General features: G+C 36.1%; 1 protein-coding gene across 3 annotated transcripts in view; it reads left to right on the forward strand.

Moving 5' to 3' along the window:
• ZNF800 (zinc finger protein 800) overlaps positions 1-18,029 on the forward strand; it is a 43,809-nt gene that overhangs the window by 17,657 nt on the left and 8,123 nt on the right. Inside the window, exons 5-6 of one of the 3 annotated variants that reach the window (XM_032401633.1) lie at positions 341-2,033; positions 3,285-8,773. In XM_032401633.1, the coding sequence (XP_032257524.1) occupies positions 341-2,033; position 3,285 (1,694 nt within the window). In that variant the 3' untranslated portion in view covers positions 3,286-8,773. Of the gene's footprint in view, positions 1-340; positions 8,774-18,029 lie in introns of those variants that run through there. The other 2 variants (XM_032401634.1, XM_032401632.1) reach the window with 2 other exon arrangements.

Below are 18,029 nucleotides of genomic sequence, written 5' to 3' on the forward strand. Positions count from 1 at the left end.
TTGCTAGGCTGAAAATTTTAGACTAAAAATTTGAAATATTGTTTTAATTGTTTAGGACACTCATGTGCTTATATATTTGGTATTAAGGGCACTTAGGAGTGGAAGTAGCTCTTCAGATTGCATTTATTCCTTAACATTTGTGTACATTGATGAGATTTTAAATTAATTTTAGTTTAATTAATTCTAGTTTTAAAATACGGAAAAGTAGATAATGCTCTTCTAAAAATAAATATAAACCAGTAATAAATTTTAAAGTAGAGGTTCATAATACATTTTTAAATTTTAGAGAGCTAGAGCAGGCACATTATTTCAGATTAAAATGTTGTTTTTTCCTTAACAGACCTTCCTGATGTAAATGATAAACAAAGCCAAGCCATAAACGATCTCCTAGAAGCCATATATCCAAGTGTGGACAAGCGAGAATATATTATTAAGCTAGAACCCATAGAAACTAATCAAAATGCAGTGTTTCAGTATATTTCAAGGACTGATAATCCTACTGAAGTCACAGAGTCAAGCAGTACTCCTGAACAGGCCGAAGTTCAAATACAGGAAACCAGCACTGAACAGTCTAAAACAGTACCAGTTACAGATACAGAGGTGGAAACTGTAGAGCCCCCTCCTGTTGAGATTGTTGCAGATGAAGTTGCACCTACATCTGATGAGCAACCTCAGGAATCACAGCCTGACTTGGAAACTTCTGACAATTCTGATTTTGGTCACCAGTTGATATGTTGTCTTTGTAGAAAAGAATTCAATTCCAGACGAGGTGTTCGTCGTCACATTCGAAAAGTACACAAGAAAAAGATGGAAGAACTAAAAAAGTACATTGAAACTCGAAAGAATCCAAACCAGTCCTCTAAAGGACGCAGTAAGAATGTTCTAGTTCCAATAAGTAGGAGTTGTCCAGTATGTTGTAAATCATTTGCTACAAAAGCGAATGTAAGGAGGCATTTTGATGAAGTTCATAGAGGACTAAGGAGGGATTCAATTACTCCTGATATAGCAACAAAGCCTGGGCAACCTTTGTTCCTGGATTCTGTTTCTCCTAAAAAATCTTTTAAGACTCGAAAACAAAAGTCGTCTTCAAAGGCTGAATACAATTTAACTGCATGCAAATGCCTTCTTTGCAAGAGGAAATATAGTTCACAAATAATGCTTAAAAGACATATGCAAATTGTCCACAAGATAACTCTTTCTGGAACAAACTCTAAAAGAGAGAAAGGCCCTAATAATACTGCCAGCAGTTCAGAAATAAAAGTTAAAGTTGAACCAGCAGATTCTGTAGAATCTTCACCCCCTTCCATTACCCATTCTCCACAGAATGAATTAAAGGGAACAAATCATTCAAATGAAAAAAAGAACACACCGGCAGCACAGAAAAATAAAGTTAAACAAGACTCTGAAAGCCCTAAATCAACTAGTCCGTCTGCTGCAGGTGGCCAGCAAAAAACCAGGAAACCAAAACTTTCAGCTGGCTTTGACTTTAAGCAACTTTACTGTAAACTTTGTAAACGTCAGTTTACTTCCAAACAGAACTTGACTAAACACATTGAGTTGCACACAGATGGGAATAACATTTATGTTAAATTCTACAAGTGTCCTCTTTGCACTTATGAAACTCGTCGGAAGCGTGATGTGATACGACATATAACTGTGGTTCATAAAAAGTCATCCCGCTATCTTGGGAAAATAACAGCCAGTTTAGAGATCAGAGCTATAAAGAAGCCCATTGATTTTGTTCTAAATAAAGTGGCAAAAAGAGGCCCTTCGAGGGATGAGGCAAAACATAGTGATTCAAAACATGATGGCACTTCTAACTCTCCTAGTAAAAAGTATGAAGTAGCTGACGTTGGTATTGAAGTAAAAGTCACAAAAAACTTTTCTCTTCACAGATGCAATAAATGTGGAAAGGCATTTGCCAAAAAGACTTATCTTGAACATCATAAGAAAACTCATAAGGCAAATGCTTCCAATTCACCTGAAGGAAACAAAACCAAAGGCCGAAGTACAAGATCTAAGGCTCTTGTCTGGTGAGGAACAGTTACAGAGTTTTGCTTTTTTCCCCCCATCGAACTAAAAAAATCATTTGACCATAATTTATAGTAGCTGGTTCCATTTTTAACACGTTTGCTTCCATATATCTTATGGCAATGGGAACTGCAAGAGTAATGTGCATATTGCATTTACCTCTTCAGTGACCTTTATTCCAGTGGCTTGGGAACAAAAGTTAACTTCAGAACTTATCTTTCACAGGACAATGCAATATAGTTGTAGGTAGATGGCACAGGGTCAGTGCTTTCCTCCCAGTGTTGTAAAATATATACATTTATATTGGCTTATGTTTACAATAGAAGTCTTCTGTTTAACTAACTTTGCACAGGTTTAATTCGGTTTAGTGACCTAGTCTACTAATTAATACATTGTAGAAAAAGTGAAATATATTAGAATGAATTTGTGAAGGCTATAATTAGAGGAAAAAAGTCTTTTGAGGCACTGTAATTATTGTAAAAATTAATCTGTGATGGCTAAATAAAGTGCTGCACTCAGAAAAAAAAAATCCCCAAATTGAATTTAGAACAATTAGCATTTATTATTTACATTTAACATAGTGCTTCCAGTCAAAGGGGAAACTTTATAGACAAAAGTTTGGATTTTTTTTTTTTTCCCTTCTCCTTGGGATTATGCGTTAGTTACTGTTTTTAGTTTTGATCTGTGGAAAAAGTGAATATATAGGTTTCAAATCTTACTTTTCCATTTTGTTTTAAATAGACTTTTTGTGATCATTTCAACATAGTTAATATTATTAAGTAGGGCTTTTTTTTGTTTGTTTTTGTTTTGTTTTGGTTTTTTGTGGTTGTGCGTTGTAAGAAAAGGAAAATCCCTATTGGGAAGAAAGAAAAAAATTTTACTTTTTTAGAAGGTTTTGGAATAAATGTAGATTTTTAAAATGCAATATAAAATAAGGAGTAGACTCCCTATACTTGTTTTTGCAAGTCTCTCTATATTTTTAAAAGTTTACCTTCAGTACCTGTTTCCCTGTATTAAGGCATTTAATATATTTAATTAGTATTAAATTAGTTTTGGATTCAGGTTTTAAAGCAGTATACTTAGTTTGAGTGCTGAGTAGGTTAAATGTTGTGGTTTGAGTATCCCACATTTTTTATTTGTGTGGAAACTTGAGATGAAACCATCCTTTAGAAGTCATTTACTATTGTGTAATTTTAAAAACAAGGTTTTATTGGTAAACTCAAAAGTGTTCATTTATTCCCATTTCTCCTCAGATAACTTCAAGTGATGTACGAAAAGGTTTGGAGTTCATTTTTGTGGAAAGACTTTAAATTGGTGTTAGAACCACTAAACGTCTTCAAATGGTACTATGAGAAAAAAAAGGAAAAACAATTTCATAAATATTCGACTGTAACTGCTGTTTTCTGACTAAAATAATAACCATCTAACCACTTGTTTCTAAGGCACTGCCTCTCCCAGCACTTTCAAGTAGCTGTGACATTACCTATTGTCATCACAGTCCATCAGCTAACCACCCTTGACCTTGTGCATTTGGTCTACAGTTTCTACAAAAACGTTGCAAAGTTTGTTTTCCAAACAATTTGTTGATTAAAGCGATCAACAACCTGAAGAATATATATCACCACTGGTGATTTTTAATTGACAAAAAGACTATATCTTAGTGATTTTAGTTTTGTTTCACTTTATTTGGCAAAATTTTCATCTGGATTGTACAGATATATTTCCTAGTGAGTGTATGTTAGGACCAAAAGAGAAATTAGTATCAACATATTATAAATATTTAGCCTACTAAATATTTGTAATTATTCTTACATTCATTTATTTCTAACTTGTTCTCCAGCATTTAAATGTTTGAAAGTTTCATTCTAAAATATATACTGCAGGAAAGTTCCAGTTCATTTTCATCCATGGATCATTACCCTTTTTATTTGTAAACATCTGAGGTTTTTATGAAAATTAAACATTCCCCTTTTTTTCTTTAAATTTTATACAAAGCACTTTAATAATAGATGCAACTTAATTTTTCAGTTTCTTTTTTTTTTTAAGACTACACATTTACTAATGTTAATATGAAGGTAGTAAATAGCTTACTGATATTTTATGGATGCAGACAATCCATGCACAACGACTTATGATATTAGTTTGTTTCTTTAAATATTGCTAAAAAAGGAAGATGGGAGTGAAACCCTGAATTTTGTCTCCCAAGTAAAATCTTAAATGACTACTTTAGATGATATTTGATTCCTACTGTAAAATTTGGAAAATAATGAATTCTTGTCCATTTTTGTAATCAAGATTTTAGGAAAAACAGAAGTACATCTATCTTTATGAAATATTGGGCAGGTTTTTGTGTATCAATATTTTGTACTTTTTAGGGAATATTTTATTTTTTAGTAATTTTTTCAAATTATAATTTTAAAAGGTACAGCAGAGAATATACCATGTTTTTATATAGGTTCACACCTGTACTTAGGAGGGACCCTGTCCATCTATATACTTTTTGTATAAAATTTTAAAATGTTGAAGATCCACAAGGTCATAATAAAATGCTTCTATAGCTAGAAAAACATTTACCCTTCCCAGTGCTTTGCACTAAAATATACTGTGAAAGGAAAGTAGAAAGACTGTAACTGTTGCTGGAAATGTTCTATATTGAATGTACATGCTCTTGTTGGAAAAATGTACTATATGTGATGGAAATAAACCAGACTCAAAGTTATTTCAGCTAAATGTGCTTCAACAAAGGTGCATTGGTTGAAACTTAAATGTTTTATCAAATTTAAGTTTATTCAGTGACTATGAGCAGCTACACTTGAATTTTACCCTGATAGTTTTATTTTTAAGAATTAGAGTGATAATTTCTCTTTAATTTAAAAACAGATTTACTTTTCCACATATGGAAAACTTGTACTTATAGATCTAACTTTAATGATTAATAGCATAATATATTTAGGGAACTAAATGTGTAGGTGGTATTTCATTTATAAACCATCTTCATTAGTTGCACATTATTAAATCTGTATGTTTGACTTTTGCAAGGTGTTATCTTTTATGCATTCTTACACACAAGACATATTCCAAAGATATTTTCCAGACTTAAGTGCCTACAACCAGTGAAAAGATACGAGTATTCCTAAAAAGCTGGGGGTGGCTCTTTGCTGTAGCCTCTCATCTGCATGTCAGCCTCTTGCTCTCTACTTTACTTTTTAAATACTATAGGGAAAAAAAGAAAAATAGCCTGATGTGGGTGGAGGGGAGCCCAATTGCTAGAGTTCCTTTACTGCAGCTCACGTATTTCCACAGTACCATTCACAGTTTGTCTCCTCTGTCATAACTCTAGGGCCACAGAGTGGGAATTTAGAAGGCAGTATTGAGGATCCCAAGGACTGTCAAAAGGTTTCATCTGGGTCATAGAGGAAAAAATAGCACTATGTCAGGATGTGTCTGTCTAATTTAGAATTGCCTGGAGAGAGTAGGAATATTTTATCATAGTAGACAAATTAATGGATTATGGCAGACAAGAGTTAGAGGCTAAACCAGGACAAGTTTAGAAAGGTAGGATGAACAAGTAAGAAGTTACTAGAAATTCTATTTCTAGAAATTCCTATTTCTTTCTGGTCTTCATCCTTACTTTTTGGTTTTATTTTGACTCATGAGCTCTGTCTTCTCAGAGGGCTTAGGCCTGAGGCTCTTAAGGTTTTATATTAAAACCTATTTCGAGCTACAAATTATATCTACCTTTGTTATTTGATCAATTAAGTTTTCCTATAGAATTCAACTCATCTTGTTTCCTGAGATACCTTCCACACCTAAGTGCAGTGGAAGAGGAGAAACAATAAAAAGTATGGCTTGCATTTCAACTTCATAAGTTTGGATAGTGCAAGGGAGAGCTGCATGGCTGACACTGGGCAAGTGTTCAGTAGAACTTAGAGATATACCTTGAATGCATAATAACCTTTTTTGTTGTTGTTTTGTTCATGTCTCTCTTTTTTCCCCTCTTTCCTCCCTACTTCAGGAAGAAAAGTTTCTTCTTGAAGAATATATATATTCTTGCAGAATATATAAATTACCCATCCTTAATTTTTGGCCTACTTTTGTAGATAGCTAAGTTTTTGGTCGACACAGATTGCTGGTATTATTGAAAAGTCCCCCCCCTCCTTTTTTTTTTGGGAATATGTAATACTGCTTTATGATCTATATAGGCTGTTCTACTCAGTTTGCTTTAAAGAGCCTATGGATGCAGTAGCAGGGAATTTTGTGGTTTTGCTATGGTTTTAGACTGTGGGTATGGACAGAGGAGTTTCTCAATAGGTGTTAAGGCAAGAAGGTATGGAGGTAGAGAGAGGCATGAGTGGGTATCATTTCCTGTTGTGAAGTTGCAAAAGATCTTTTCAAATAACATGACCACTGAAAAATGCTTCTTAAACTTTAGAAATTAGATTTCCAGGTTTCCTGGAAATATTCTACATCCGTACTTAGGAGTTTTAGAAGCTACCTTTTTAATGGAATCTGAAGATTACCAGGATTATGATTTAGCTGTGGCTCTCATAGTCAATCAGAAGCCGAGCTCCAAGATATGGGCAGTATGATGTTGGCTCTTCTGTTGGACAAAATCCTTCTGTACCCTGTGCTATTTTTTCCTTCTTCTCTGACTTTAAAAAGCTAACAGAAACCTCAGGATTGGAAAGGAGTAAGGATCAGCAATCTTAAGAATGGCTATTACTTGTTTGGTTTCTAAGACATTAGGCGCATGATAGAATGCTACTCACCTGCAGTTATTTTGGCTTTTCTAACTTTGAACTTCATTCCTCCTCTCTCTTAGAATTTGTTTCTGTACCATTTTACCCTGAGTTGTCTTTTGAATTTCTGGCTCTTTCCTTTTTTCTCTTCTGGTTAATTAACAGATCATTAGTACCAAGATAGCCAAAATGTTTTTTGAGAAGGTAAGAGGGTAGAAAGTCAGCTCATTTCTTCCTGAATCTTTATCATTCTAAATTCTATTTGTGGGGTTTATTATTTATTTTTGAACTGCTTCTTCTGCATGTATTCACTACTACCACACCACAAGCAGAGGGGAACTTAATGACGACCATAGTTGTGTCTGGTTGGGAAAATGCCCAAAGTTGGAGGTTTTGCTGTTTGTGTCCACTCAGCAGAGTTAATTTGCTTGATTGTGTGTATTTGAAGTCAGGGACTGTGTCTTGATAATTTTGTTTAGTGCCTAGCACATTTTCATGTATACCCAGGCACTTCAAATAAAAACTTGATAATGATATTAAAGTAAGTGATAGCCTTTTCCATCTTAAAATTGTGCTGTCGTATACTTTGAGACTTTGGGTCTTAATTTCATAAACTTTTATCACCTCCATGTTGATTTTACTTACTTTAGAAAATGCAATCAGTACTAAAATGAGAGTTTGTCATAATAAACAGAACTCTTAGTATTAGATAGTAATAATGAACATTCATGGAGTGCTTACTGTATGCCAAGCTCTCTGCTAATCCTTTCCATGCATAATGCCCCTCGTCTACTGAGAAGATCCACCAGTAAAATCCGCCAATAAGAACTGTTACTTCATTATCTCTGTTTTATAGAATAGGAAGTTGAAGCTTAGAGAAGTTCAGTGATTTACTTAAGATCACTTAGCTAGTAAATTACAGAATTGAGACTTGACACTAGATGTGACTACAAAGCATGTGCTCTTAATCAGTGGACGTTACTTTTTTTTTTTTTTGCACATTTTACCATTTGCAAAGCACATTCGCTATATTACCTTATTGGCAGCTTGGTGTAATGATCTGGAGCTAGTTAGTTGGTGAAATTTTTGACCCACACATTATTTCCTGTGTGACTGTACAAGTTACTTAAACATTCTGTGCCCTAGTTACCTCACCTATGAAAGGGGATAATATTTACCTCATAGGGTTCTGAGGATAAAATGAAAAGTACATGTAAAATATTTAGAATAGTGTTTGGCATGTTACAATAAATGTTAGATATGGTTACTGTAAGTGATTTTCATGGCATTTTAAAATGTGTAATTTTTTTTATTACCACTTAAAGTTTAATTGAAAGGGGTGCATTAGAAGAGAGAACTTTATTGTTACACATCAGATTTTAACTGCTGCTGTGTATTTAATTGGGGCAATGAAGACACCTGTTTTATTATTTGCTGTCAATTTTCTTCTGATCAGGTATTACTAGTTTACCATTCTTACTCACATTTTTCATTTATCTTGAAAAAGGTATTAGGTAGTTGTAAGCACATTCATTTTGAGTTAGGCTTTATTTTTATGGTTACTTCCCAGAACAACCCCTCTGTCTTAAAATTCTCATTAGTATCTTCCCTATCACACGAATATTTTATTTTTGGTCATGTGCAGAATATTGACATGGAACAAATATAAACTGAGTAACATAGCTGAAATGTTTCTATAAAACAAAAGTGTATGTGCAGTACTATTTGAAAGAAAGCTTCAGTTATGGAACTAGTGGATTCTTAGGGAAAGCATGATTTGGGCCAGGTCAGGAATTTCGTTGGTAAATGTGTCATGAAGAGATAAGAAATGGTACTTTTTCAAGAGTCTTGCCACTGGTAGTCATTAGTGGCAGTATTCCAGATTTCAGCTGAGGCCCAAGTACTGTTAGCTTATCTGCTGAGAGGTTTTACCCACACACCTGACTGTTCTTGATTTTGCTTTTTTAACAATAAGATAATAAAAATTTTAGTATTGGGACGCCTGGGTGGCTCAGTCAGTTAAGCGGCTGCCTTCAGCTCAGGTCATGATCCCAGTGCTCTGGGATCGAGTCCCGCATCGGGCTCCTTGCTCAGCAGGGAGCCTGCTTCTCCCTCTGCCTGCAGCTACCCCTGCTTGTACTCTCGCTCACTCTCTCTCACCCACACTCTCTCTCTCTAACAAATAAATAAATAAAATCTTTAAAAAACAAACAAAATTTTAGTATTTAAGGACTTGTATAATTTGCAACATCAGAGAGCCTTTGTCCCTAGGTTTGGATGAACCTTCATATTCTGAACTTCAGATCAAGTGCTGGGCTTCCAACACCTGTGTTGTGTGGCTTTTTAGTGATTTTGATACTCAAATACTTGTGCCAGGTATCTGGAGCATATTCCTGTCGCACGAAACACTATAATGTTTAAGGAATAGAATGATGTGCTTGAAAAAACAGCCCAACCAAAATAAACCAAAAAAACCCTCACCCTGAATGCTTGAGCAATAATAACTTGCAACCTATCTGGGTGTCCCTGCTTTATATAATCTATCTGGGTGTCCCTGCTTTATATAATCTCATAACATTTTCAATACAAGAGTGTGTAATGATGTTATGTCCAAAGGAAAAGTTATTACACCAAAATGAACCCCAAGTGCATGGAACTGTTTTTACAACTCAGGTTTTGAATATTGGTTTTTAATCTCTTCTATCTGTGGGATTATCCTGAAAATAAATTAGCTCTGAGAAATGGAACTGTGGCTTTTAGTCAGACTTTCTTTCTAAGCTGTGCAAAAGTATTTTTTAAAGTAGCTGAGACTCTTGCATAGATTGGTGCTTTGGTAGACCTGAACCCCAAAATACCTGTTAGTTGTGACTGGTAGCACTTATTTTGAATAGAAAGGAAAAGTCAGGAATACTTTTCTTCTAAGAAAAAAATAGTGAAGACTAGGAAAATACTGTGTGCACAAGTGATTGGATTATATGAAAAAAATTATACTTTTAGGGAAATGATTTTTATGTAGTTTTCTTGAATTTTTGACATATAAGTTAGGGGCGTTTTGTATAAGTTTCTCTAGGGGAGTGGCTTTGTCACTTTCAAGCCTTTTGATCATTAGATATTTTTAGAATTCCTTGGAATTAAATGTGTTGGGCATTTGTAGATGGTTGAGACTTTCTGAGCTTCATTCTCCTTTCCTTTGAGTGAACAGGCTTCGAGGTGATAAGATACGCTAATGGGATTATCATAAAGATAGGCAAGAACACACTTAGTGAAATTTATGAGTAATTTTCAGTATATCCTCAAGTTAAACTTTTTTCAAAACATTCTCATGTTTTTCCAATTTGTCCTTTCTTTGCTTGGCCATCTTGACTAGCCAACTGTTGTTTCTTGTGATATGAGAGAACAAAATCACTTATTTGCCATAAAATTCGGACACAAACAGAACATTGCACATACAAGAGGAGGAGATGGTTTTGTTTCCTGTAACTTCCCTGGATCGCTTCTTAATCTCTTAAGTGCACAATTGTAGTGATAGGAATTGTTAAATTTTAGGGTTGAAGATGTTTCTTTGAAGGCCCTTTTTTTCTAAAACAGTTAACTAGAGCTAAGTAACCGTGTCTTCAAATCACAGATGCTACAAGATGGAAATAAGACCCACAATGCTTGAATTACTACCCACCACCCAGTTTGCCTTGTCATCTAACTGCAGGTGTGTGAGTGCATGTGCACTCATATGTAAAAATATTGTACAACACTTTTTTTTTTTTTTTTTTGGTTGCAGGCAAGACAGAGTTTTACTTGGTCTGTAGCTAGTAATGAGAAGTTTATTAGATAGCTTTATGTGGGGAAATAAGGGAGATTGAAGTGGCCAGACCTTATGTACAAACTGGCTTCACCATACAGATTTCAACTAGGTCTTAATAGAAACTGGAAAAAAATGAATGCAATTCTAGTGACTGGGTGTGGCCCTCTTAGCAGCAGAAGTATTACTTCTGTGCTGCTATTGGCCCTTTGCAGATTCTGCTTTTACTTTTTATTTTTAAAATAATCACCTCATTCTGTATCTTCTCTGTATGGCTATAACTGCCTCATTACTTCTGCTGCCTGCCTTCTCTGTTTTTCAGCTGACTTTCCCTCTGTGTAGCCTGAGTTCAGACTCCTGTAAGAGAAAATCTGATTGGTTGAGTTAGATACATTTCTTCTTGGGCAGATCTCCCATGCCAGGCCCCTATAGGTTGTTGGCCATAAGTTGCTCTTCATAGATTGGCTGCTCTTGGGATATGTGCTGTCCCTTACTCCTGTCATTGGTGATCTTGGTGGAAGTCAGTGACATAAAACATGTCCGTGGACCCAATAAAAGGCATCTTGGTGGGAATCTTTTAGAAGAGGGATCTGGATAGTCCTAGGGTGCCTGGGTGGCTCAGTTGGTTAAGTGACTGCCTTCGGCTCAGGTCATGATCCTGGAGTCCCGGGATCGAGTCCTGCATCCGGCACCCTGCTCAGCAGGGAGTCTGCTTCTCCCTCTGACCCTCCCCCCTCTCATGCTCTATCTCATTCTCTCTCTCAAATAAATAAATAAATAAAATCTTTAAAAAAAAAAAAAAAGAGAGGGATCTGGATAGTCCTAGAATGTAATCATATTTCTAGTACACATGATTTTCTTCCATTTTAATGGTGATATAATTAGATAAAGGGGATTAAGAGTACACTTACTGTGATGAGTGCTGCATAATATATAGAATTGAGTCATATTGTACACCTGAAACTACATAGAACACTGTATGTTAATTATACTACAATTAAGAAAAAAAAGAGTTGGTAGGTACCAGATTCATGGTGTGAATCTATTTTGCTCTGGAAAAAAAAAAAAAAAAACCCACCCAAAACCCCAAAAAGGTGATAGAATTAAAGGTAACCTGGGGGTTTAACTTGTATGTCATACAGCACCAGTCCTTTCCATACTGGGAAAATGTGGGAAAGAGTTTTCTGATCAGCGTCTGCAGTTCCTTTTCTGAACTGACTGGTGGTGTTTCCATCTTTGGCTTTGCAGATTGATATAGCCTGAAGTTTTCACTCAGAAAGAACCATTACATCTCCTGTAACAGCACATTAGGCCATTCTGTCAGTTGCGGCCGCTTTCCAGACACCTCCACCTCCAGTTATGCTGCACAGTTTGAGTTGGTGATTTAGTGAATCCTTAATGTATTGCTTCTGCTTTTCCACTTGTATTTTCCATATTTGGGTTCACTTTGCAATAGCTGTTTTATATCCTTTCGTTCATTCCTTCAATGACACGTACTACTGAGTGTCCATCATGTGCCTGGCACTATTCCATTCTTTGGGGAAACAGAATCATACAGTGATTAAGGCATGGATTTTTAAGAATCATGCAAATCTGAGTTCAAGTCTGGCTCCTTAATTCCCTAGTTACTTAATCTTTCTAAACTTCAGTTTTCTTGTCTGTAAAATGATAATATTAGAGACTACCTTATAGGTAGTTTTTTTTGTGGGAAGTTATACAAATTTAGTGATATATTGTATATAATATAGTTAGCACAATGCCTCGCTCAAGTAAGAGCTCAATAAATATGCATTATTACTGTTGTAGGAATCACTAAAATTGTTATCATTTGCTGCTGAAATACTTTCTAGCACTTAGTTTCTGGTTATCTTGCTTTGTCATTTGCAGTTCGTTGCCTTTTTGTTGGCATTAATCCAACCGTTTAATGAAAAGTCAGATGTAACATCGTGATAAAGCCAAGATACACAGCAATTTATTAAGTTAGAACATATTATTTTATGGGTCTTTAATCTGCCATTTCTGATAGCACCTTTTGCTGATTGTTGAAGAATTTGTTGAACTTTTCATATAATTTTGCTTTGTGGTTAATGTCTTATAGAAGCATGTATAGTTTGAGTAGCAAAACTCAAAGCAGCTTTCGGTTTTATTCTTTTGTTGTAAACATTGGCTGTGGGTACATGAACATACTCTTGAGTTTATAAGCAAGAATCGTATCTTCTCTTTGTGCCTCACAGTGTACCTGGCATAAAGCAGGTGCTAAGAGAATGTTGAGGGAAGGAAAAGGGGGAGGCAGGAACATTACATCAGTTATCTTCAGGCTTATCATTAGTCCACACTATATCTCAGCTTTTAAATTTTTCTTAACCATTACCTCATCTTCTGATCTATATAATTTCTCTACCTGTGAGTTCTTCTTTGTTTCTGTTGGCTTCTGTTGTCGGCCTTCTGTGTGTGAGCCTCTTAGCTTCTGTCATTGCTGCTCAGGAATGGTGACAGATTCAAACTCATGGGAGTGCTGTATTGGCTGTATAAGCTGTAAGTAATCTATAATCAATTGCACACTGTATGGGTGTACGTTTATTGATTTTTTTGGATAATTCCTTTAAAGGTTTACTTTAGTTTAATTCATACCTATCGAATTCTTTGAAGTGCAGCTCACATTTCACTTGCTGTTCCAACTCCCAGATCTAAACAAAAAGCCAGCAACTAATCGTTGATTGCTTCTTCTGTCATTTGTGTAATCGTAGGAATTGGAATTGATTAATTAGTTCATTTGTTTAATTCTCACATTGCCTACTTCAGAACTTTTGCACCATCCTTAAAACCCCCAACTGTGTTTTTGGTTCCTTAATAAGCGCCGTAGCCTGTATCATGGCAAAAGGTAGAGGACATTTCTTTATGTTCCCCTTCTGCATCACAATTATTTTTTGTCTTCTCTTCCTGCTTTGGTTCTTTACAGAAAGAACTGTTCTTCTTTTCCAAGTCCAACACTTACACCCTCACCGATCTTTTTCCCCAAGACCTTCCTCCAACAACCCTCCTCTGTTTCCCCCTCCCCATCTTCTTCCTTTCCACAAGCTTCTCCCCCTCAGCTCACAAACATGCTCAAATTCCTTTCAGCCAGAAAGTAAATTTTGCCTCCGTACTATCTTCTATCTAGTTACTGCCATCTGTTCCTCCTTCCTTTCACTGTCAAGCTTCCATGTGCTTTCTTACTGCTCTGTTTTAGCACTAATTTCACTGTAACTGTCTATTTCCTTGTCTTCTTTCTCCTTTAGACTGTAAAGCTCTTAGATCTGTGTCTTGATCACCATTGATTGCTCAGGGCCTAGGATGTTTCCTGCTACACAGTAGGCATTCAATAAACACTTGTTGAATGAACGAACAATTTGGTGTCATTCCTATAACCCTTCACTTGTGAACCATTGGCAATTTTTTTCTACCCCTACATTTCTATTAAAAGTTTACTTGAAGGGCATCAGTGGCCACATAAATGCTAAGTCTTGTGGCTTCTTGACCTCTTCATGGCCAATAGTGCTTACAAATTTACTTTTCCCAGACTTTTATGGTCACTTATAACTGGGTCACCTTGGGCTAGTCTCAGCATGGTATTGCATCCAAAAAAAATTGGGCCCAAGATTCTTTGGAAAATAATGCATGTATTTTCTATTTTACAGAAATTTTCAAAGGAGATTAAAGGGTACAATTACATAAAGTTTAGTAAACTTCATACAAGTTACTTTACCCATCTCTCTTCCCACATCCTCATATAACCTGGCAGCTTCTTCTAGTCTCTTCTGTAACATTTCCCCCAAAACCTTTTGTAAAGTTTTTACCAAAAATCCCTTGTTCACTTTCCCATCTTACTTTCTTCTAAGAATAACATTTTCCAGTTTAAATCACTTTAGCCTCTCAGCTTCTTCCAGTCCTTTTCTATATCCATTATCTTGCTTAGCATTCCAAAAGTCTAGAACGTTCTCTTGATTTCATCGGTTTGCCCTTACCAACTTTCTTTGCATGATTTTACCAAATCTTGAAGCTTTAGATCAGACACTATGTCCTTCAGTGAGTATTTCCTGACTTCCTAGGTTTGGCTAGGTTTCCCCCTTGTATGTTTCTATAGTGCCCCATCAATAACTATATTGAAATGATCTATTTGTGCCTCTTCCTTCGGCTATAAGCATCTTCAGGGTAGGGCTTCTATCTTTTCTTTATGCCCCCAGCATCTATCATAGCACCTGGAACATGGTGGATGTTGATAAATATTTACTGAACGGATGCTCCTGTGAACTCTGATTCTTTCTCTCTTGCCACTGTTACTAGGCCTTTAGATATGGATCGAAGTTTCCTTAGTCTTTTTTTCTTTTTTTTTATACTGTCTCAGTGATCCTTCACTTCCAAAGTATCAGTTATCACTTCAGTGAAGATGACCTCAGACCTATTTTCTAGCCTGGCTATTCTCCTGATTATAAGATCATTTGTTTTCAAAGTTGCATGTCATACATCTCTGGATGGATGTTTCTCTAGGATCTTAAATGCAACAAAAACTCAGTAAACTAAACATATTATCTTCACTTTAAACTTGTTCCTTCTTTATGTGTTCCCTGTCTCAGTTATTCATACTCCTGCCCTCCCAGTTGCCTAGACTAATTAGAATCATAGGAAATACCTTGACTTCTTTTTTTCTCTCTTATACTCTTCGTCTAATCAGTGATCAATGCCTGTCCATCCTGCCTTTGAATGTTTTTTACATTTGGCTCTTGCCATCTCCATGTTTAGTAGTTTAATTTGGACTCTTATCTTGTACCTACACTATTGCATTAGTCTTGTAACTGACCTCCTCTCTAATCTGCCTTCCATGCTGCTGTCAGAACTATCTTCCTAAAACACAGATCTGCTGTTACTGTCTGTTCATCACTTGACTGACTTATTCTCATGTCTTGGCTTAATTGTCACTTCTGAATAAAGACAACCTAGGGTCACCTGAGTGGCTCAGTCGGTTAAGCATCTGCCTTCAGCTCAGGTCATGATCCCAGGACATGGTCCCAGGTTCCTGGGATCGAGTCCTGCGTCAGGCTCCCTGCTCAGTGGGGAGCCTGCTTCTCCCTCTCCCTCTCTTTCTTGGCTCTCACTCTCTATCTCAAATAAATAAATAAAATCTTAAAAAAAAAAAAAGACAACCTAAAGTATGTCTTCCTTGTAGTTCTGTTTCATATTCCTTTCCTTCTTGTCATCTAATACAATTTGTAATTATGCTTATATTTGTCCACTGATTTGTTTAATGCCTGTCTTCCCACTGGAGAGATTTATGTAAGAGACGAGGAGAGTTATGTAGGCCCTGTGCCTAGCACAGTGCTTGGGACATAGTTATGCTTTGAAAATAGATGTTGAATGAGTGGATGGATGGTAGCTTATCAGTATAGGCAGACAGGAGATAGCAAAGGCAGAGAAGTTACAGGGTCCTAGACTCTTCCTACATTCTCAGAGACCTTGGTCTGTAGTTCTGGCTCTTCTATAATAGTAATGGGCTTCTCCCTTCTGTCTTTTGCATTTATTTCCACAAGGATGGGAGTCAACAGTTACATTACCCCACACTCACACTAATGCTGATGTGACTGCAGTTGATTTGGGGGCCATTGGGTGGTGGCAGCTAGATTTGTTTACCTGTTATTGATAGGTGGTGCCCTAGACATGCAGGCAAACAGGTATTTGCTAGGTCAAGTTAACCCAGATTCCTTTTTAGCTTCTTGAGTGATGCAAGCCTTTATACCACATGTTAATTAAAGTGTTTATTACCTGTAGGACTAGTTGTGTTTGAAATGAGCTATTTATTTGCCTTTTAAAGATTGAAGATTTCAATTTAACAAACTTTTATTGAATAGAAGCTGAAATAAATGGTTTAAAAATATTATGTAGGGATAGATCAGTGATAATAAGCAAATTAAACTTTGTTTGCCCCTGTGAAGCCTGCTCTGGTATCAAAAGTCAAAGAACTTGATGCGTTTTGTAGGTTGACTGGTTTCATCCATTCAGTAGGCATATTGAGCTCCTGCCTTGTGTGAGGCACTGAGTTAGGTGCTAGGGTTACAGAGATAAGAAACAGTTCCTTTTCTCAAGTATCGTAGAAGAAGAACATATTATAAGGATACACAGAAGTGGAATATTAAAGCACACTGAGGGGTTGGGGAAGGCTTTTCATAATTCTTAAATTTGTTCTTGAATTCAGTTTTGAAAGAGTTAGGTTAGAAAAACTTCCAAGTGGGTACAGAAACATGAGACCACGTGTAGACCAAGGGAAGGAATATGAGACAAAGTGATGGCCAAATCAAGAAAGAAAGATCTTTTGTACCAACTAAGTAGTTTGAATCAAATTTTGAAGATTAGGGGTAGCTGTTGAAGGATTTGAAGCAGGGGTATATGATAGCATTGAGGAGACTGAATTGGGGTGGAGAGTAAGATTTGTGGTGGGGAAATCAAATAGAAGCCAGTTTCAGAAATCTAAGTAGGAAGTGATAAGGGCCTACATTTAGGTAAGGCAATGAAACTGTGGAGACAGGTATGGATATTATAATTATTTTGGAAGTGGAATTTTCCAGGCAGTGGAGATGAATAAGGAATTGAATATGATTGCCAGGTTTGAAAATTTTGGTTGGGCAGGTGGGTTACACCATTCTTCAAGGTAGAAACACAGGAGGAGGAACACTTTTCTGGGGGGAAATGTTGAATTAAAGTTTAGATGTGTTGAATTTGAGGTGCTGATGGAACATCTCATTGGAGATGCTTAGTAGGACCAGTAGATACAGACTAGAGGGCAAGAGAGAGATTGTCCAGAGGCCTGAGATTTATGAGTCATTAGTGTATGTGTATTTTAAGCCCTAGGTTTTGAAGAGGTTACAAAGAAGAATAAATAGAGTCAGCATATCATACTACTCACATTCTTCTGGTTTATTGTGTAATTTAGGTCAGTGCCTTTCTATTTCAGTTTTGCATTTGGGAAATGATGTTTGGCTAGCACTGATTCTCCGGCTGCCCCACCCACTGCTACTTTCTGCTGCCATGTGAACAGTCTATAATGTAACATATATTTGATAATACTCTAAGAAGTGCTGGATAATTAAATTGTAATACTGTGAGGCAATGTGAACTAACCTGTGTTTTGTTTAGAGAGCTTTACAGAAATCTGTAAGACCTATTTTGAAAGATTAACTTTAGAAAGGAAATACCTTATTTTTAAAAATAAAACTACTAGTGTTACTAGAACAAGATCTGCTTGTTGAGTCCTATACCTTGGATATGTCCAGGATTTGTTTGTGATTTAGTTCCTTTTTCTTTCTTTCTTTCTTTCTTTCTTTCTTTCTTTCTTTCTTTCTTTCTTTCTTTCTTTCTTTCTTTCTTCCTTCCTTCCTTCCTTCCTTCCTTCCTTCCTTCCTTCCTTCCTTCCTTCCTTCCTTCCTTCCTTCCTT

This window comes from Phoca vitulina, unplaced genomic scaffold (genome assembly GCF_004348235.1).
Source record: "Phoca vitulina isolate PV1807 unplaced genomic scaffold, GSC_HSeal_1.0 scaffold4, whole genome shotgun sequence".
Taxonomy (NCBI): domain Eukaryota; kingdom Metazoa; phylum Chordata; class Mammalia; order Carnivora; family Phocidae; genus Phoca; species Phoca vitulina.